The 21,614-nt window shown below is 40.1% G+C and overlaps 2 protein-coding genes across 13 annotated transcripts in view; both read right to left on the reverse strand.

Moving 5' to 3' along the window:
- The window catches only part of LOC120724151 (receptor-type tyrosine-protein phosphatase mu-like), a 158,076-nt gene extending 145,629 nt beyond the window's left edge, over positions 1-12,447 (reverse strand). For 10 of the 12 annotated variants that reach the window (XM_040016244.1, XM_040016279.1, XM_040016252.1 and 7 more), the window contains exon 1: positions 12,026-12,446. In XM_040016244.1, coding sequence (XP_039872178.1) covers positions 12,026-12,098 — 73 coding nt within the window. In that variant the 5' untranslated portion in view covers positions 12,099-12,446. Of the gene's footprint in view, positions 1-12,025 lie in introns of all 12 variants that reach the window. The other 2 variants (XM_040016209.1, XM_040016229.1) reach the window with 1 other exon arrangement.
- Positions 12,448-15,804: 3,357 nt separating this feature from the next.
- On the reverse strand, positions 15,805-19,075 carry LOC120724258 (leucine-rich repeat-containing protein 30-like). Its single transcript, XM_040016364.1, has one exon. It carries the CDS (start codon positions 18,630-18,632, stop codon positions 17,733-17,735), a length of 900 nt encoding a protein of 299 aa, XP_039872298.1. The 5' UTR covers positions 18,633-19,075; the 3' UTR covers positions 15,805-17,732.
- Positions 19,076-21,614: the final 2,539 nt, after the last annotated feature.

Here is a 21,614-nt window from a genome sequence, read left to right on the forward strand (position 1 = left end):
TTTTTTTTCTTTCATTCATTCTTTTTCTGTTAATACAAAAAAGAAAAAAAAAGGATTGACATTTGCACACCCCAAACTCATTATGATTCTCAGTATTTCTCAGAGTCCAGTCACAGAACAGTAACTGTACACTTCTCTATATTTCTTCTGTTGCTTTCCAGGCTACACATTGCTAGTTTGGAGAAAGCACAGCTGGGGTAACGCCAGGTTGAAGTTTTCCCCCAGGGAAAGGAACCTGGTGGGTTGAAGGTGGAAGATTTTCAGATACACAGGTGCTGTTGAATATTAGTCTCACAGCAAGAAGTCTGAGCTCATGGGAGTGAATTATTCATCCTCACAACCCAGACTTTGCACTTCTACCTTACCAGGCCACCGTTTGATGCCACTGCAACTTCCCAGTGACTAAATAAGGCTGTGGAGCTGCTCCAGAAATGAGACGCACTGGCCTGTCCAATGGAGGCATAGGTGTCACATAAAAAATTCACTGACATCGACATTTAATTCTGCTCACGTTCATTTGGTCCACTCTTTTCTCTAAGGGCACTATTGCGTATGCAGTGGCATCCGGTCCATGTCAGTATGAAGTTGGATAAAGTAGATATACTACAAGAAAATTATTTGGACATTCTACCGTTGTTATTGTCATTCTACCACAGACAATAAATTATTTAACCAAGTCATAAAGCTGACAGTTCCTTGACCACTAGTCAAGGACATGAGCAGCTTGGATTGAATGCAAGATCTGCTGATCTGCTTTTGGGAGTTTCACAAGCTGATCATGGCTCACAAAACAGTAAGAAACATAGTGAGCTCTGCTAATTAACTGTAGCAGAATACAAGTTCATGCAAACTGATTTTAATTTTTCCTCATGCAAACATGGGGACTACATTTGCCTAGTTACGGTAAGACACCAAAGCCTGTTGCTGGACTTTAGTCAACAGGCTAAGGCAAATTGCAGGGAAAACTCAATTTACAAGTAAACCACAAACTTGGGATAGAAATCATAAACTGGTTTCTTTTAAGAACAGACACCAGTTTGTCTAGTTCGTTGCAAACCAAAAATTTGAGAACTGCAAAACATTGGAGATAAAGTCGTAGCAGCACAGTTTTGTACGTCTAGTACACTCGCGGGTATTCTCTTCTACTCCGTTTCACACTTCATACTCAGCATGCTGAACAATTGGACCAACAAGCAGAATCACTAATGGCATTTGTATTAACCTCCTAAGACCCGAACTCTTCCACGGCATGCATTTTTAATTTCTCTTTGATATTTGGGCTGATTGGGACCTGATGAATGTAAAAATAAAGAATTAGCAGATTTTTTTTTTTTACCTAATTTTTTTCTAAGAAAAATGAGAGCCACATATGAGGATATTCATTTAAAATTTCGATAGAACAGTAGCAGTATTATGTCCTCGTAAGTGGATATCAGGCCCTTATAAAGCAAAATTGAGTATTTTGGTCTAAATAATCCAAAATGTAATGTCCACATATGTGGACGGCAGGTCCTAGGAGGTTAATAAAATCTTACGAAATACTTCAAAAACCATAATCGTTACCATTTACAGTATGATATATATTATTTTTAATATCAGGGTTGAATAACAAAGATTGTCTTTCTTTCAAAACTAGCAGAGCAGTTTACTTACAGTGCATGATGATGGTTCATCCCAGCTAGAAAGTGGTTTTTAATGTTATGTGATAATATTGTGCAGCTTCCTTAGAGTTACCAGGTTAAGTTACTTTAGCTACGTTAAGAAGTTATTTTATTCTTTTACTTAGAGTGTTGTGTCACTAGATATAATGCTGCGTCATAACCACTGTACCACAATGCCATCACTGCTGTCACCTTGTTTCAGCAGATTCACAATCAGGATTTTTTTTTTTTAAGTATTTTTATTCATCTTTAGGCATGAGAGAAAAAAAAAAAAAAAAAAAAAAAAAGGTACTTCTCAAATAGTGTTTTTTTTTTTTTTTAAAAAAAAAAAAAAAACATGTCCACTTAGGTGGACAACATACATTCTGACTTATGAATTTGACGAACGAATAAATAATATACACTGTGTGTTGTGTTTATGTGCAAGTTTGAATAGCTGTCCACTGTAGTGACCACTATGCGTGAAGGGGTTAAACAAAAAATGCTCAGAATCATGTTTCTATATGGTCAGAAATGTAATCATTACAAAATTTTCTTGAAATGCAATGATAATTTGAAGCTATTACCCCCAATAACTAAATTGGTACATGCTAACAAATAGGTAGCAACTTACCAAGAACTTGTAGGATAAAACAGTCAAAACTAAATAGACCTACCCGCATTATAAATTACAGATATCAAAGTTTAATATGCAATGGTTTATTTTCCCATCTTTTCATTTGTTGTTATGTATTATAGCTCGAATATGGCTACCCATCTGTAGTTAGCTAGCTAGGATGTAGCCAACCTATAAAAAACAAAACAAATATATATAAATTTTTTAATATGCCTACACACAAGAAAGTAACGATATAGTTCAAACAAACCTAAAGGGTAATAGAACAGGAAAAGCTATTTTTGCTATCCCTTCCCCATCCAAAATCTTTCTTTGTAAAATTTCTCTACAAGCGATGTTCAAAACCATTTCCCATTGTGAATATTGTTCCTTTCAGAGATCTGGAAATAGCCTTGGGATTTGCTCAAAGTCTTAGTAGAGAAGGGAAAAGATACAATTTTTAGTAAATGTTAGTTTCCTCAGTGGGCATAATATATTCACCCAACAGACAAATATTCACACTGTGTTTCTTTTGGTTGTATCACTTGAAGCTGTAATGTACAGAAACAGACAATCTACAGTAAAATCCTAAACTGAACAATTAAAATCATTTCACTTTAATATGATGGTTTCTTAACATTATAATAAACATGTCCCCCTAATTATTTTCTAAGTCTAGTGCTATTCATGACACCGAGGCAGTCGGATTGATGATAACGTTGCTGAAAAACCAACTCAAGCTTGAGGCTTTCCGCATTAATTATTACTCCTTCTTTTGCTCCAATACCAGTAAGTCTCCGAGACGTCGCACTCACTGAATTTATCCTCCCGGCCGGCAGCATACTATCATTACAATCAACTTGTCAGATTTTCACCGGTTTGTTTATTCAGATGTGCATTATTCCAAAAACATGTGTTTTCAACTTTGTTTCCGTTTGCAATGCGAAGCTTCCCCCACACTTCTAATGACTCCGGTGCCCTGTAATTTCTTTAGCGTGGCAAACTCTGATTACAGGGTGGGAGTCAAGCTTCGAGCCAAGCATCATCTTTTCCAGTTATTGTTTTGTGTTTGCTCCGTCTTTAACACGGGCCCTGCAGCTGTGTGTCTCAATAGTCGTGTCGATGAAGCAGTATTTAACACCAAAATGACTTAGTACAACAGTTTGCTGCAGTGCAGCCATGGGCTACTGATTTCCAGTGAATTATTTGTTAAGGCATGTCGGCATATTAAACAAGGAAAGTGCAAGAAATGTAGCTGTCATCAGTCACGCTGCCCTTAACCAAGCCGTCCCGAGAACAGCAATTAATACACTTCACTCACATCAGATTTTTACAGTGGAGATTTGCCCCTTGCTTAAAAACAAAAATTGCAGCTGACAGTAGAGGAAAAAAATGAAAAACACAACGAGGATATCTGATAATTCCAGTTCCACAAAGCTCAGGGGCATACAGGGGTCATTCACACAATCATCCTCATTTCCTGATGTTTGAGTAAGAGACAGCAGTACATCTTTTCCAGCTGTTTATTCTCACTCATTCTTTGCTCTTTTGAAGCCACAGACAATCCCCCCCCCCCACCACCACCACCAACCCCCTCTGGCCCTGACAGCTCCAGTGTGACCACCCTGCGTGGTGTAGAGCGTACAGTAATGCCATTAAACTTTCCCCTGGGGAATCGGTCAAGCGAAGACTTGAGCTTCAGGCCAATACAAAAGAGACCCATTTGAAAAGGAGCCAAGCCCAGCCTGAGGAGGTCAGAGGGTTGTTTACAGAACAACAGTCTCTTATCGGCTGTACGCTTCCCTGAGGAGTCTCCACCGCAAACAGATAACAGCCTCCAAATAGGCGCCAGAGTGTGACCGATAGGAGTATAATCAGGTACATTCTGCTTTGGGAGGAAGAAGTGGAGGATAAGGGTGGATAATAGTGTACTTGACTGTTAGTGGTGCGATGATATGCTAGAGGGGTGTCTCTGCAAGTAGGTAAATAGAAGTTTAATTTCACTACATGTCTCCCTTCAGAACCCCATAAAAATATATGCAGTGTGGTTTTTTTCTTATTTTTTCTCCACAAGCTAATACCCTTATTCAACCGTAGCCTACCAACAAGGCCAAATTTATCCTCAGGGATCGCTTCATTATTGAACAGTTAAATGGTCAATAGGCTGAGCCAAGGCAGCTTTTAGCACAAGGGCAAATAGACATTGTAAAAGCCAATGCAAATAACTGGCACTCAAACAAGGCCTAATGCATTAATGACTGCATGACGTGCGCTAATGTGATAGCAACAGATTCAGACTGACAGTAATGGAGAATTTTGCCCCTGGTTATACTCATAAGGCCCAGACGGGGAATGGAGGAGAAGGAGGGATATACACCTGCCTACTGCCTGAGCCTTGACAGAATCCTAATAAATAAAAGGAGACAAGGTGAAACAGCAGTAGCAGCATCCCGTCCTCCTCCCACTGCCATCACCTACACTACCACCACGAGTGCGAGCAGCAGCAGCCTACACAGACAGCTTTTTGGCATGAAACGGAGTCTCCTCCAAGTTAGCAAGAGCACTTTCCCATGAAGGAGGCAACTTGAGTTATTCATGAAATTACAGAAGAAACTTTGCACATTCTCCACGACGTGACTGCAGCAGCAAAGCAGGAGCGGCGGGCGCTTTATCTGGCAAACGTGAAATTAAGCTTCAGGCTTTGGGTCAAGGCCGCACGCTCACCTGAGCCAAATATCAAAGCGAGCGCTATCAGAATCAATTTCGATTCACATAATAACCCCCTGGGTTATAGGCGACAATGCTGATTGAACAGCGGATTTTGAAGATAGGTGAAGGATGAGCCCGGGTTGAGGTCAATTCAATTTGAGCGTAGAACCGCTTGCACCTGACTGCCAGTCATTTGTCACAGACAGACGGGAATCTCACAACACGAGGAGCCAACTTTCTGTTTTGAAGATAATGAGTAAAAGTGAGCTGACGCCCTGTGTGCGCGTGCAGAGAAAAAAGGCCTAATGATCAATTGAGCAGCCACACTGTAATGTCCTGATTTAAAATGCTTCTCCTACTCCTCCCTCATTCCCCTCCTCCATCCCGTCACCATTAATAACAATTGAGACCCTTGGAGCATTAATTAGTGAAGATTTCCAGAGTGCCTGGATTCTCCGAGCCACCTACAACGAATGCAGACTTGTGTAAACATGATCCGCTGCATAGTAAGTTGTTGTTTTTCCCTGCAAGGATTTTCTTTTCTTTAAAGACATGGTGATGAGATCACAGAATTGTTCGAGCATCCCTAAAACACAAACACACTCTCTCTCACAAATACTCGCCCCTCTGCCTCTCACTCTCTCTTCATTAGGCAGCCCCTGTGTTGGCCTGTGTGCGATTCATTAGCTTTTATCCTCTTCATTTGAAGAAGGAGCTGTGTATAATTAGAGTATCTCTGTTTGTCCGGCATCCTTCACACAGTTACATCTCAAGGCATTATCATTCCGCTGCAGAGCTCCCAGATAACATTGCCACATCAGTCGCCTCGAGAATGAACTTCAAACTATTAGTGCCTCTCAAGAATGTAAATAAAATCACTTGCAAATCAACAGCTAATCATTGAGTGTGGAGTGGTACTCCAGGGATATGATGAACCATATTGGTAGACTTTGCAATCCAAGATTTTAAACCATTTCTTTTGACTCAAAGGGCTCATTCCCATACTTACAGTGCAGTGTTTGTTGTTGTGCTGGCTGCATACTCCAATGGTTTAACCTCAAACTCTTTTTTTTTTTTTTTTTCCCCCAGTATGCATCCAGCTTTAATTGGAGCTTTACCCTTCTTTCAAAATGAATATGATCATATCTATCATAGTCTTTTTGTTGCACAGTCATTCAGTGTTCAGACAATGCAGATCCTAAACATACAGCGAAAGCTCCAAGAAAGCTTTTTATGGTTAACAGTGGTATTTTTTGACGAGACACTTAGTCATCCAGCCACCTCACTGAAAACCAACCTGAAGCCAAAACCCACCCACAACATGCTAGAAGTGAATTTAACTGCGATTCAGAAAAAGACAAAACAAAACAAAAAAAAAAACCCACCACCAAGTGTCTGCTGACATTCGGGGTCTTTGCTTGGAAAGCATTTGACGCCAATTGAAATATGATCCCAGAAAAAGCAGAGATGCCTGTCAGGAATTATGTTCAGTCTTTACAAGCTCTCCATTAGGGCAGAAAAGGTATCAAACAGATCCATTATATCTGGTACAAAACAATATTGACAATATACAAGAAACTGATTTTTTCAGGAGGATTTTAAGGATTCGTTGACTCTTTGCTACAGGCAACTTCAAATAAGCCCTCTACTCTGCATTTGGAGGATTTAGTATGACATCACTTTTTTTTTTTTTTTTTTTTTTTAAGTGCATGTTAACTTATGCTGTTATGACTAATGCACCAAATGAGATGAGGACGCCCAAATTGGAGTGCTGTTCTTTGCTCCCTATTCCTAATACTCTCCTCTGCATGTCTTAGGGTGCCTAAAAATTGGTGTGCATGTGAAATTGTGAAATTTATCATAGCTGTATTTACTTATGCCTAAACTTCAGCTGAGAGTCACAAAGTTCAAAATCACAGATTTTATGTCTAATGGCCTGAAGTATGTTGCCAGTAAAGTTAAAATGTCACCTTTCTAACCCTACTTAAAACTCCCAACCTGTACCCAAACTCATTTTAGTTTCAAGATTATTTTCTTTTTACTTAACCAGGAAGTGTCTTGAGGTTAAAAAATCGCATTTTCGAGAGAGACCTTACCAAGAAAGTACACTAAACGACAATTATAAAATCCTACAACACAAATATACAAGATAAAAAAAAAAACAAAGCAAGTCTGAGTCAACAAGTAACAGAATACAGAGTCCAGCTTATGAATAGCAGTTGCACTCTTCAGTTACACGAGTCCTTATAAGAGCTCTGAACTCTCTCAGGGAGACCAAAACAAAAACCCCAAAGCACAATGACGTGCACCTTTAGTGTGCTCTGAAGGTTAGTCTACCAAGTTCAGAAAGAAGCCTGGGTACCCTAAAGAGGTGTCATTTAAAGGGGAACAAATCATAGCAGCAGTTTGTAAGTGTTAAGAGTTCGCACAGATCAGAAGGGAGCCAACTCCTTTTGGTTTTCGTACGTAACAACATACTGGTGCTACCGTCTCCTCGGGCTTAATGAAGGCCAAGAAACCAGATTATAAAGTGTGCAGTGCTGCATACTAGAAACATAAAGAACTGTGACACACAGAGTCTAGACAACAAAGTGTCAAAGAGGCAGTACGCATGTAAATAACACCACCATAATCAACAACACATAGATTTCCTCATGCATGAGGAAGTATCTGCAATTCAGTTTCCACAGCAGTCACTGCACTTGCACCCCCAGTTAGGTTCACCCTTGGCTCTCCGTGCACTGCTATGCATTATCAATGTGTGATGTTAAACACAAATCGGGAAGTACTTTGTAATGAAATGCGGTTTACTTTTTCAGTGCGCTGACGTCTCCTCCTTCAGACACTGATTTTCTAGCATGCCTTCTGGCAAGTTCCAAAGAACAGAGGCTGAATAAGCAAAGCTGAATAATGTGTCAAACTCTGTGCCCTTTCTTCACTTCAGTATTTTGTTATTCTGATAATAGGTCTAATGAGAGTGGCAAGTATTGCATAACCTCCTGTGTACTGCTCACTCCAGGTTTGGCTCTAAAGTCTAGAAATTCTTTGGAGTCCCTGACATTAGACCTTCGCCTTTCTTGCTAATGCATCAGATGGGTTTTGTGCAAGTGTGGGTTTTTTGTGTTTTGTTTTGTTTTTCTTTTGCACAGTAGTTGGGCTTGATTACTGCATTCTGGTGAGATATGCTGATGTCTATAGCCCAGTAATCTGTGGAGAAAAGAAGACATCAGTAGAAGTTTTGGGGGGGTTACATTTCTTTTTAAGAATAGAACTATTGAATTTTGAATGACTAGCAGCGCAGCAGGATACTATGTAAATAAGGTACTTAAATTCTATACAAAAAACAAAAAAGTATGTTCTATCTAGCAGAAAAAATATTGAGCATTACTGTCAATCCAGTCACTTTAAATGATGGTCTAAGAATAGTGTCTATATGGCAGCTCTAATATGTGCAATTCTTAAAGTTTCGTTTTTAAAGTGACACATCCTCCCCAATGTCTACCAGCCATGATCAGTCATAAGACAGCTCTGCTGACAAACTCAGCAGACCCTTTTCTGGGAAGTCACACATGTACCCACATTGTTTGAACAGCTTCAGTAAATCCATGTGTTTCTACCGCCTTCATTATCATCATAATAAAAGTGTCTGAAAACCAAAGTTACAGAAGAATGTAGACACCTCACTTTCTGCTTTGTACTATCATCAATCACCACGCAGCTTTTTTTTTTTTTTTCTCTCCCCCTTCTCTCTCGCCTCCTCCAACACTGGTTGAAGCCATCAAATAAAAATAAATAAATTAAAAAAAAAAAAAAAAAAAAAAAAAAAAAAATCACATGCATATTTAATTTCATTCTCCACTGGCTCACACAAAAGAAACTGCCATCCTTCAGGACACCTTTCGGAAAAGTCTCTATTAAATCTGAGTCAGCTGGAAGAGAGGGGGGGGGGGGGGGAGAAGAAGAAACACTTCATGAGTGAAAAACTATCTAAATTATTGCCAGACTTCAAATGAAGTGCTGTTTATCTTCTCAAGCAGCCAATGTGTTGTTTTACTCCTTAGTCACAGCTTGGATGGCAATCAGGATCGGTCAACCAGGACGCTATCAGCAGCAGTCACTCTGCGGTGACAAACTACAGCTTTACTCTCCAGGCATAGACATTATTCTCAACACACGGCTCACCCCTATCACAAAACAAGGCAGGTTTTATGGCTGCTGGAAAAGGTGGTAAACATAACAAAGCGCACAGCTCTCTGGAATTTAATGTGCTTGGTCCAGAGACAGAGTATAGATATCAAAGGCCAGGCCTTCTGGAAAAAAAGCAAAAAAACAAAAAACAAAACCTGTCCTCATAATGTAGAAAACAAAAGCACTAGCCATACCCAACAAGTGATTTATAGTGTTGTTTTTTTGCTTTCTCTCTGAACCTAGAGCATCCGGTGGGCATTGTGAATGCAACAAGGAGGGAGTAGAAGAAAAGAGCAGTTCATCTCTACCTCTGCTGCTGAGAACAGATGTGCAGGTGCACAAGGAAGGAAGGAGGTGAAAATGATACAGCGGAATTCTGATTATGGATTTTGTTTTGAAATGCTTAAATTAAAAGACTTCCAAAGGGCCGCTCTCTGTGATCGAATTGAGGCTGCACAGTCACGAGGTGCTGATACTGTGCACTGAAGTCGACCGGTGCTCTGGTTACCTCAGTGATCTAATTATCACACGAGCTGTTATCGCATACTCCCCATAACAAATGCCTCCCGCCTCATCTTCAGGCTCATATTTAGCCTCTACCTCTCCATCCGTGTGTGGCTAATCAGTCACCAAGCCACAGAGAGTAAAATACATCCAATTGATTTCTTCCTGGTTTACATATTTACACACACACTCATGCAATTAGGAGCACATTTATCGATGGTTTCAGCACCACTGGGAGACCTGCAGTGCAGCCCACTCCAATAAATCTGCCATTCGTGAGGTTGCCAGCGGGCAAGACTGATAAACCTGACAGAAAAATGGACTGGGAATACTTTGAGCTTCAGGGTAAGCAAGTTCCCAGTCACTAAAATTGACCCACTGTGCTGGTCTTGCTTGATAAAAGCTATTTGTTTATCATAAAATACCTAATAAGACTTCTGCAATTCTCTGAGTAGATCAACATCTCCAGTTTAGAGGGAAAAAAAAAAAAAAGCTGCACACAAATACACACATACATAAAATTGACCAAATAAAATAAATCTGTAGTTATTTGACTGCAAAGTCGTTTTCTTCCATCAAAGTGCTTACACAAACAGTTGTATGTCTGAATCCTGATCCATCTGACTTGTTGTCCTCCACTCTTGAGCAGCTTAACGTCATCATCTGGGTATCATATTATATATGTACCATGCTGCCCCCTACAGGCTCTCTGAAAAATGTGTTGTGTGTTGAATCTGCTGAAGTCCAGCATCCAAATATAACTGAAACCACACATCACACAACTTCAGCACACTCACCGATTCAGAGTCAGAACACTATATACAATCAAAGACATTCAAAGATACAAATCAGACTGTTCCATTTATTTATGAGATTTTTCAAATGCGGCTCTAATTGCAGTGCCAGCATGGAACACTCGCACACTGGACATTCATTGTCCATTCATTGATTGGCATGAATATGGGCTAATGGGCCTTTTCCCGCATAGATAATGCCATTGTGCAGACAGCAAAAATGACCCCTGTTGAGGCTAATTTAGTCTCTGCATGTTCAGTCCCCTTGGGCAACCTATGGTCATTATATTGAAGGTGAAAGACTGCCACATCATTTCAGTAATTCCAATAAATCACATAACTATCTGGTACTAATGCCTGAACTCTTTTTTTTTTTCCCCCTACACAAAGCTTTGAATAGACTTATTGCAGTTGACATTAGCTTAAGAACTGAATGAATGGGATTAATTTGAGGTGGTGTGCAGTTTTTGTACCTATGTGGAAGCTGGAATCACAAACCGGTCAGACAGTAAAATAGCAAATCCGTCAGAATTCAAGATGAACTCCAAATAAAAAAAATAATTTTAAACAAACAAACACTTTGCACTTAAAAACAGACCGCGTGCAAATGAAATGAGTTCTTAATAACTTAAACTGTTCGTTTCTGCAGCGCATGTCGTTTAGAAAGGAGACGTGTGGCGCGCACAGTGCTGTTAAGTGCAGATCATTTCCTTTAGCGTGTAGGAAAGCAAAGGAACGCACAGAAAACGTGACAAAACTCTCTATATGACCTGCAGTAGAGGTGTATGGACTTTGACGCTATGCACAGAAGTTTAATTGCGCGTATAGGCTGCAAACCGCTAAATGAGCTTGGCAAGAAAGGGTGCTTTACGCACAAACTGTTACCCACAGTAAGTCTTTTGGACACGAAACCGCACATTGTACTGAGTGTGACTTATGTCTAGATGGACACTTTGGCATTTTAATTGAAGTTCACATTAAACTGACGGTCAAACGACCACAGAAGGTCTCGTTTAGCTTAACGCTTTGCCGTACCAACAGCGCAAGGTGACACTTGTAGTGCGCGAATCCCTTTGAGGTTAATCACGTTAGACAACAACTTCTCAAGCTCGAGTTAAACACAAACACTGAACTCCTTTAACTTGTGGTTTAGTAAATTCTCCCACCGAATGCAGCGGAGTGGCTCCGTGGCGCACCGGCTCATTGCGCACACAAGCACCGGGGATGGTGAGAACAACTACTGCTTCTATAGAAGTGTTTCCGCTATAAACGGTGACGTTCTGTTTATTGTACAAAAACGGAGTTTGGATAACACGGAGTATTTGTGTGCCAAGCTCACTTGTCTGATATAATGCCACTCTCATATAGCATTACTTCCAAGCTCAAGCTTATCCTCGATTTAAAATCGTAAAGACACACAACAGGCTTCAAACTGCAACTAAACTATGACACAAAATAGTGCTTGAACTCATTTTACCCGCATATCAGTTCTACTTCGTGCCCCGGCTGTGGCACAATTAAAGACCAAGCATGTGTTCGGCACCTGAAAAACATTTCCAGGTAATCGTCCTTACCTTTAAAAACTTCCCCTCGAGCGGACAACAGCAGGGTTAATGCAGCAAACAAACAATTGATAACTTTATCCATGTCGACACCGCCGTCGTCGCGTTAACCCCCAGCCGAGGGGTTAACTGGCAACTCTTCTTTCTTTACTGGAACTTGAATCCTACACCTATACTTTAAGGAGCGGGGAATCTAAAGTCCCTTCGCGTGCTCTTGGCGGAGTGAGTGGAGGCTGTCGCCGACACGGCTGCTCCTTGCCGGCTTGCTCCACACTTGAAGGAGGAATGTGTGAGTGAGTCCTGATTCCTGAATTACGCCTGGATTGAGTGGTCCGGCAGCTCCAGGAGAACAGCGGCTGTGTGCGCGCTGTCTGGCCAGTAGAGGGCAGGTGTGAGTGAGAGGACAGACGAGGATGTCCCCTCCTCTCACCTCCGACTGTGCCTCTTATTGGTTTATTTGGAACAGCTGCGAAGACTGAAGTTAGTTTAGTGTGATACTTTGGGGTAGTTAGACCGTCACCATGTTAATACTGGCCTGATTTTTCTAATTGTTTTTTTAAATTACTTATTCAAGATAATAGACGGACTGATGGATAAATACGTTTTATTTAATAAACAGCTAAATACTGACATGATAAGACCTTTGTCAAAAACTAACCTTGAACATTTTATAAGCAGAATATTGGAAACAAAGTCATATGTCACATATGTCACACCGTTTTCCCACAGAAATATGTATAGAATATATTAAATCAGTCAGTTATCAGATACAATGAAGTTACCCTACAATTATAACTTCTAATTAGGCCTCTTGTGGCTAGGATGTTATAACAGAATGCCCTTCTATCTGTGATCTGTAAGAAAGACCGTTGCATTCGTGTGATTTAAAGCCATTTTTATGGAGAATGTTCATAAAATTAGACACGCAGTAAGGTTGGTGAAGCAGTGTCTTTAAGCCGAAAAACGAGTAAAATAAGTGGAAGTGAATCATAAAATAATTCACTTCCACCCAGCACTCCTTTTTTTTTTTAAAGTTCTTTGACATTTGAACGTCTCTATTTCCAGAACAACTAGGCAAATGTCATTTGCTGATGAACGTCATGATGTGATTAAACTTTTCATAAGTGTAGTGAGATGTTTTTACCTGCATAAATATGGAATATTTAGTCCATCCCCATACATATTATATATACTCAATGCTTCCTATCATACTGCAGACATGCCGGTTGCAGAACATGTGCAAACTTAGTTGGGACTACAACAAACCAATCCTCACAGAAGGCATGTTGAACTTGACACCTTAATGCATTCATTTATTATAACTTCTCCCATCTAGACTCTCATCAAAGTTCACCTTGTGTGTCCTTTTTGACCAAATGCATCGATCCTGTTAGAGCAAAGCTGACATTCAAAAAGCGCTCCATTATTTGACCAGGAAAACCACGGCTGCTCCGTCGCCCACATTTTTCCAGCTTCGATGAATCAGTAGTGATGCTCTGTTTTAATATATGCAAATATTTGTTTAAAATTAGATTTATCCGAGACGGCAAGTGCAAACAACCCTGGGATATTTCCCCTGCTATATCAAACAGCGGGATGAAGATCAGCTAATGACAAAGTCAACCAATGTCATCCCCTTATTGTTTTTGCATGCATAAACACACATGGCCATTTCACTTGTACCAGCAGTTTTCACGGCTAATTAAAATGCAGCCAGATTGACATGGGTCTACATTTAGTTTCAAAATGACCCCCTGCTGTCAAGGATATATGGTTCCAGTTGTTGTTTTTCTAGGTAAGCACACAAACAATGGCTGAAGCATTTCATAGAAATGCCACATGTCTCTTTGTGGTGTTTTGGTATTGTTTTGGCTGTAACAGTTATGCCGCCAGGAATGCATGATTACCAGCAGAGCCGTCATGGGAATATGTGAGAATGTGAAGTCCTGTGATTGGATAGAGGAGAGAATGGATAACATCATTGTTTGTGCTTACACATGCACGGCGTGAGCGTGAGTCTGAGTGGGTTTGTGCGTCTTCGAGGGGTGTGTTGCAGTGGTTCACCACAGACACAGTCTTATGTCGTGTTCAACAAATATATCCCATCCCACTTCAGTGGCTTCTTTTGTCTGAGCTATCCCTACAGCTGTAACAAACTAAAACTGAGTAACACCACCAGCCAGGTCCCAAATGTGTCTGTTAAATAATGCTTCCATTACTTTTATCTATTTCAATCATTTATCCATTTTTTGCCTTTATCTCAGTACCTTTAACTGCATTATTTAAAGAGCTGAGAAGTTGTTTTAGCTCGATTTGATCCTTTTTAATAAAGCTTTTTATGCTTTTCACTTTTTTATTATAATCAGGTTTTTTAAAGTCACACTTCACACTTGAATTTTTTATTTGATATTTTATCGTTCACCTTTTATTTTATTTCCTACCTGTGATCTCGTCCACATCGGTTTGTCTCTGTTTTGATATCTCCTGTTTGTTTAAGTGCTTATAAAGAAATTTGAATTACACTTGACTAACTATGACCAACCTGTTATCGACATTCACTGGTACTCTGTTCCAGCGTTACCTCTGACTAGACACCTACACATTTCTTAGTCAGATCAGTTTTCTTACACTAAATCGGTTCATAGTCAGCATCACACTTTTTGAGCAGTGAAACACATTCGAGTTCATCACTAAAAATCCTGTACCTGGTTGCATGCTTGTTTTTTCCCGTAACCTTTCGCAATCTTTCTTTCATCACACTCTCAAATCAAGACACAAAAAGCTGTGATATTGCACTGATTGGAGGATGGAAATGCCTCCGAAATTGATGCCAGACCAGGTTCCTTTTGATTCTATGTTTAGGCCTCATAGACTGCTGTCATATGACAGTAACTCAGTGCTGCTGATTTCTGAACAACATGCTGAGTTACCAAGTAGGTGATATTGGCATTTTGTCATGGATAGCCACCTGTTGTCCTTCCTCTAATCTATTCTCCTTCACATCTCTTCCTGCAGGGACAGTTTACACCAGCTGAATATAAGAATGATGAGCTAAATGACACTTTGTAATTGACATAAGTGGCAGTCTAATGCGTTGTCAATAAATGCCAATCACCTCACCCCATGTGAGGGCACTCAGTATGACTGAATAAATCTTAGAACTTAAACTGCACACTAAAGAAAGACTTACTAAGTCTCTCCTCATGTGGCTGCCAGACAACAGTGGTTTTGTCATTTAATTCCCCTGCGATTATCCCGTGCCGTGATTGTCAAAAGCTCAATACGAGATTGATTAGCTGTCCTTCACTGTGGGAAGTCCCTGGCTGCTAGTGATGCTAAACTGTTTTCTGAGCTTTGGCTTATGAATGCAAAACACATTTGAATGAAGACCGCCGGTGTCAGTCTGTGTTCAGTTGTTGTGTCGTGCAGAGTGTCTCATTAAAAAGCAAAGTTATTGGAGCACATAGCAATTAAACAGGATCAGCAAATCCTTTCAAAGCCTGGTAACTATAGTTATGGGTAATCCCTGGTGTACATCTGACCACTAAGTTAACATCGCTGACTGCACTGAGGTTGATTGCCAAACAGGAAAGGGTCGCATTAATTTGTTCTCGTGCTGCTTTCTAGTGTAGTTTTGTGCTTTATTTAACAATACACACGAGGTTACTTGCATTTCATCAGTGGAGCCCAGACTTTACTGATGTAAAATAAGACTTTTATCTATTACTTACTGAGGAGAAATGTTTCTATGTATGTTCACTTGATGTTGAATAAGTGACACAAGCAGACAATGCGACAGTATAATGTATTGTCACCGGAATAGTAACAGTAACACACAAAACCTGAATTCAGGTCATCTGACTCACATTAAAGCCATATCTTTATAGGTACTTCATTTGACAGCATGTCCCATGATCACTATCTAGGACAAAGACTTATTCAAGAGGGGTTCATCTATCATGAATGCATAGTGTGTGTGTGTGTGTGTGTGTGTGTGTGTGTGTGTGTGTGTGTGTGTGTGTGTGCATTGCTCAGCGAGAGAGAGAGAGAGAGAGAGAGAAAGAGTGAATCTCTCTGCTATTCCAGCAAACTCTTTGACTGGTGTAGTAACAGATATATACCAACAGAGGTCGCTTTTCTCTCTTGTCTACTCCACTTTTAATCTTCACTTTGGTTAAATGTGACCTTTTAAAAGCTGGTCTATGCATTTGCATAAATACACTTAATCAAACTCATCGCATCGTAACGGTGTTCTGTTGCGGCACTAAAAACGAGGTCATTTCATGACAAGACATTTGCTGCTGGCTGTTGGAGAGCTGAAGGCATACTAAACCTCAGCTTTCCCCATCATGGGTGAAAAAGCAAGTCTTATTTTGAAAAACAGAAGGCTTCATCAGAATAAATAATTAACCTTTCAAAATAAACCCTCATCTACACAATTATGACAATACAGGAGCGAGAAGAGAGTGTACATGTTCACAGATGATGCTTTGGGTTTGCAGTGATCAGAATCAGAATCAGTGATTTGACCAATATTGCATTGATAATGAACTGCTGATGCTTGTGTTATCATTCCAATATTGAAGTAATCTTTAAAGGTTTTTGTAAAATGGTTACATTAAGTCCAATTTATTTATTCTTTTACACAATTAAATGGTTGAGCCAAACTTCAGCATTTAACTATACATGTACAGTCCAGACATACTGTTACTTTTATATAAAAACTAAACAAATTACACATTACTATCTAAAAGAAACTTCATAAAACCGAGTTGTTAAAGTTCTTAATGTGTCTGAAAGTCCAGTGTCCGGAGGCATCAGACATAATTTTACACAAGACATCTACTGACAGTATTGGACATTTTGCTTTAACATTTTCACCTTGCAAATGGTTAATGTGATTACTGTTTTAAATATAATGTGTAATTTGTATGCACACAAATTAGTTCAACCTCAAAAGTCTACCCAATAGCTTTCAACTTTAATTACACTACATGTTTTATTCTAATTATTTGAAATTAAATGAATAATATGTCCCACTTTGGTGCACATTTATTCTGTTTTTGGAGTACATTTCATGCACTGTATGCCCTTCTCTGTCGCTGTTTTTAAAATTGTTGGTGTTACAGCATCCAGAATCCTCAGAGGAGCTGGTGCTCCCTAGCAGCCCTGCTCTGACCCGATGGAGTGGAACAACACTTAATGAGAGACAAAGTCCCTGTTGCATTTTGTTTTATTCTTTTGCAGATCTTAAGCTCCCTCCGCTGTTCTTTCCACTGACTTTACACACCTGATCCCTGTGACCTGAATGCAACAAAGAGAGCTGTGCTTAGAGAGCTGAACTTAGCCCTATGTCTTTCACTGCTGCGAGCCCAACAAGGTCAGCTGAACAGTAATCAGCACCCAAATGCAGACCTGTGAATTTTTGCTTGAGCTGAACTACTCATCCTGACCCCGTTACTTAACAAATATTTAGATGTGACACAGCAGTTGGTTTATTTATAACCAAACATTACATGAAAAATAGAAAATCTGTCAGTGATTAAAAGATTACTTATAAAACTATTACTGAGCAGTTGCTTTGAATCATGATATCACTGACAGACAGTCTGAGGTAACAACAAACTCAGAGCGTGACTACAATATGCCAAGGGTCAGATTTGTGGCAGCTTCCCCTTACAGCACACTCTTTTAGACACACATGCACAGTAGTACCCTCTCAAGTGGGCTTGAGGTAGTTATAGAGAGCACTGAGTCCTCCTTGTAGCACCTCCTGGATAGGTTTGAGAAGGGGGTTATGCACAATATGGAGTCCTTTATCGAGCGGGTGGCACGCAAGCCGCCTCAGCTTACTTAATAAGTACATTTCCACTGGTACGCTTTGCAGATCATTGAAGTCAACATTTAGGAGTTCTAAAGACTCCAGGAAGCACAGAGTCTTGGGCAATGTGTGTATGCTATTTCCTTCCACAATGAGGATTTTTAAATTAACCAGGTCCTGAATCTGGTCCGCAATGGTCTCCAGGCGGTTGCAGGCGAGATGGAGGAAGACCAGACCCTTCATGCTATAGACGCAGGTGGGAATGTGAGCGATGTGGTTGTGGCTGAGATTGAGTTTCGTGAGATTGCGCATGGCTGCCAAGCTGCTTGGCAGGCCTGTGATCTGATTATTGGCCAAACTGAGCACCTCCAGACAGGTACAGGAGCCCAGCTCCTCTGGTACCTCACTCAGGCGGTTGCGACAGGCGAAGAGCACACGCAGTTTTTTTAGAAGGCCAATCTCAGGTGGAAGGCGGGACAGGTTGTTCCCCCACAAGTTTAGAACCACCAGATTGTCAAGAGCACCCAGGGAAGAGGGCAAAGAGCGCAGGCAGTTCATTGACAAGTTTAGCTTCTGAAGGTCTTGGAGTTGCCATAGTTCAGTTGGTGTTTCATTTAGTCCTCGCATGGCTAGACTTAGGGTGCTGTAACCAAAATGCAGTCTAGTGTGTCTTCGGATCCTCCCAGCAGCCAAGGACATGCTGGACTGGTCGTCTCTAATTGCACTCTGTCTCCGTTGGCTCACACTCATGTCATTCAACTCCTTGCTGGACAAAGTGCGGGACTGCTTCCCACCCATTGCTCTGTTGACTATAACTTATCAGAAGATGTTAGCATGCGATTAGCTAAATCACTTACTAAGAATACTGGCCTCTGATTGAACTCTGGAGTTCTTGAATGAGCCTCGCAGAACATCATCATTTGCACTATTACACTGTCTTGGTCTTGTAGAATTCCTGATGCATATTAGAAACTACACTGAATCCTGTCTAGGTTTTTCCTCACGAAGCTGAGTTACACGCCGCTGTAGCAGAGCACTGTTATGGTCTGAGCTTCCCATACCAACTGCCTCTCTGACTGGATTTCAGTCCCCAGCTGGTCCTGTCACTTCTTCCAGTCCACAGATAGCACACTGCTCCCCACCCACTTCAGGAGAGCAGGACTAGAGATGGGATTCTGTGTGTGATCAATCAGATGAGCTGAGTGCCATGATGTCATAACCTAACACCAGAAATATACCAGTGCTTACACACGCTGTAAAATGTTACATAACCATGTTTATTTTGTTAATATACTGTAAGCTACAGCTGTTATCTTCTGCAAGAATTTTTTATTTAAAATAAGTGAGATATTTGGCATACCATCGATCGCAATGTCCCCAAACATTTTTTTTTTCTCTTGTGTTGGCCTCCGCACCTTTGTAAATGTTCCCGTGTTTCTTCTTAAACTTCTCAAACTGGCAGCTGCAAAAACACTGAGTCATCTTTCAATGAAGCAACAACTCTGTTATGTGCTGGTTTAATCTCAAGTGCAAAGGGACATGGAACATTCCAGCATGTTCCTAGAAATCTCTGCTGCTATTCAAAATCTCATTCATGTGGCCCCTGAGGAGGAGTCTATCATTTTATGCGAAAAAATATGCTGTAGCACATTTCAATTTTTGAATTTGTCTTACCCCACAGCAACTTACACACCGTGGTAAAAAGTTCCCAGTGTATTTTCCCTAAAGGGTTTGTCTTAGTTGCTTCCTAGCAGCCCTCTCTTAAACCTATTTGTTCCACTCAAACTTTAAAAATGTCAAACTAAAGTTCAAATATCATAATATCTCAGTTTTTATCTTGACTTCGACCTTGATGCCAGAATAGCTGCTTCATTTATTCAGGTGATTGTATACACTGTAAATGATCCATTAAGCACAAACCTATACTTACAGACAGGCGTTATACACTTAGGTCCATTTATTTTCCAGGGTAGTGACACATTTCACGCAATGCAACCAAGGATTAATGTTAAAGTTTGAAAATGATGATAGACTCTCAGCTTTAATTCAAGGGATTGAACAAAAACTTGCGTCAACTAATGTGGAGTTATTACAGACATTACCAAAATATTAAATGAAATGCTAATTTGTAATACTTTGTCAGGATTTCTTAGCAGGCAGGTCCTAAAATCTGGTAACCTTGGATATCACCAAAGAATGCATTTTCTCTTTTTTTTAATGCTTTCTATGCTTAAGTAAGAGCTCTTTTAACTACATGTTGAGGGTTCGCAGCACAAACACAAATGTTACATTTGGCCAATCAGATGGAATTTTAATACTCAAGACTAGTCAAGCTTTTTATCCTTGAGAAAACTAAATGAATAGGGCAACACTTTAGTTCTAGCTATACTGTTGGTTCCTCTGGTGGTAGCATCCATCCAACCTGCCATCCAGAGGCTGCAGTGTCACAGCTGCACAAAGCGTGATGTGTAGCCAAGTTTTGGACCAGATTAACTAGTGTGCTGATTGGTCCATCATCATATATTCCTTTGAAGCTCCTACATGGACACTACAGTCCCTCAGTTTACTCACAATCTAAAACAAGTCATTTTAGCTCTTCTTTCTTTGAGCTAATGTTATTTCAGTTAGTTGCACCTCGCAAACAGAAGGCCTGAACAGAGGATAGGAGGGGCTGCTGTGCCTGAGATGAATGCGCTCTCTTAAGCATCATACACATCCAAAATAGAAAATAGAACAGAAATAAGGAAAAAGTCTAATAGGTCTACCTTAAGTGCAAGTTCCAGATCTAAATAGTGTTTTACAGAAAGTAAATAAATACATACATGAGTAAGTAAGCAACTTCAGTTGTGGGCATCTCATGGATTAACAGGGTTATGTAGTAAAACACACCAACGGGAAGACAAATTATGTAGCTTTGCTGATTGCTACATGACATAAATTTAGCATGAAAGCGTTTTTCTTGTAAACGACTGATAAAAAATGAGCGAAGCTTGCCAGAAACAGTTGGAGAACCGCTGCTTTAGGCACGTTGTTAGCAATAGGAGTGCCCTTGTTTTATTTATTTTCAGCGCTTTGGCTTTATTTTTAATAAAAGCTTGTTTATATTGCAGCCCATGGGTTGAAATCACACAGTCAGACAGACATGCATATTCCAACTGAAAATCTTTAGCTGGATGGTTTGCACACAGGGTGGTGCTGGTGTTTTAACGCTATAGTACAGATTTGTCTGTCATGCATTTACATATAAAGTAAATTTTAATGAAAATGATTTGGAAACCATAAAAATTTGCAAGCATGTCTGTAGTTTAACATGTATAGTTTTATTATCATTATGGTTACTATACCAGCATGCTGTTCTTGATGTTTCACAGGATACATCCCAGTGAGTTTAATTAAGTCTTGAAAGTATATTTCCTTAAACATTTACTAAATGTTGTCTGCTCTTTATGAATGCTATACAGAAAATGACATCTTGTCATGTTGTATAATCTATTTTAAACAATATATAACATGAACCATAAAGATGTTGTATAAATGTTATGGGGGAAATATGAACTCGCTTTCCTTGACAGCCTTAAAGAGTCTGACCAGGACTTACAGCGGCCTTAGTCATCATTCTCCTCCCAGTCCAGTAATCAAAGTACCAGGATGACAGTTAGCAGTGATATCCTGCTCTGGGGACTCGGTGGCTCTGCTCTGAGCATGGCTACATCAGCACTTATGAATGACAGGTTGAACCATCTGTTTGCTGAATTGGACAACAGAGCTGTTGAGGTACAT

The sequence above is a fragment of the Simochromis diagramma genome, unplaced genomic scaffold (genome assembly GCF_900408965.1).
Source record: "Simochromis diagramma unplaced genomic scaffold, fSimDia1.1 OVJJ01000205.1, whole genome shotgun sequence".
NCBI classification, from domain to species: Eukaryota; Metazoa; Chordata; class Actinopteri; order Cichliformes; family Cichlidae; genus Simochromis; species Simochromis diagramma.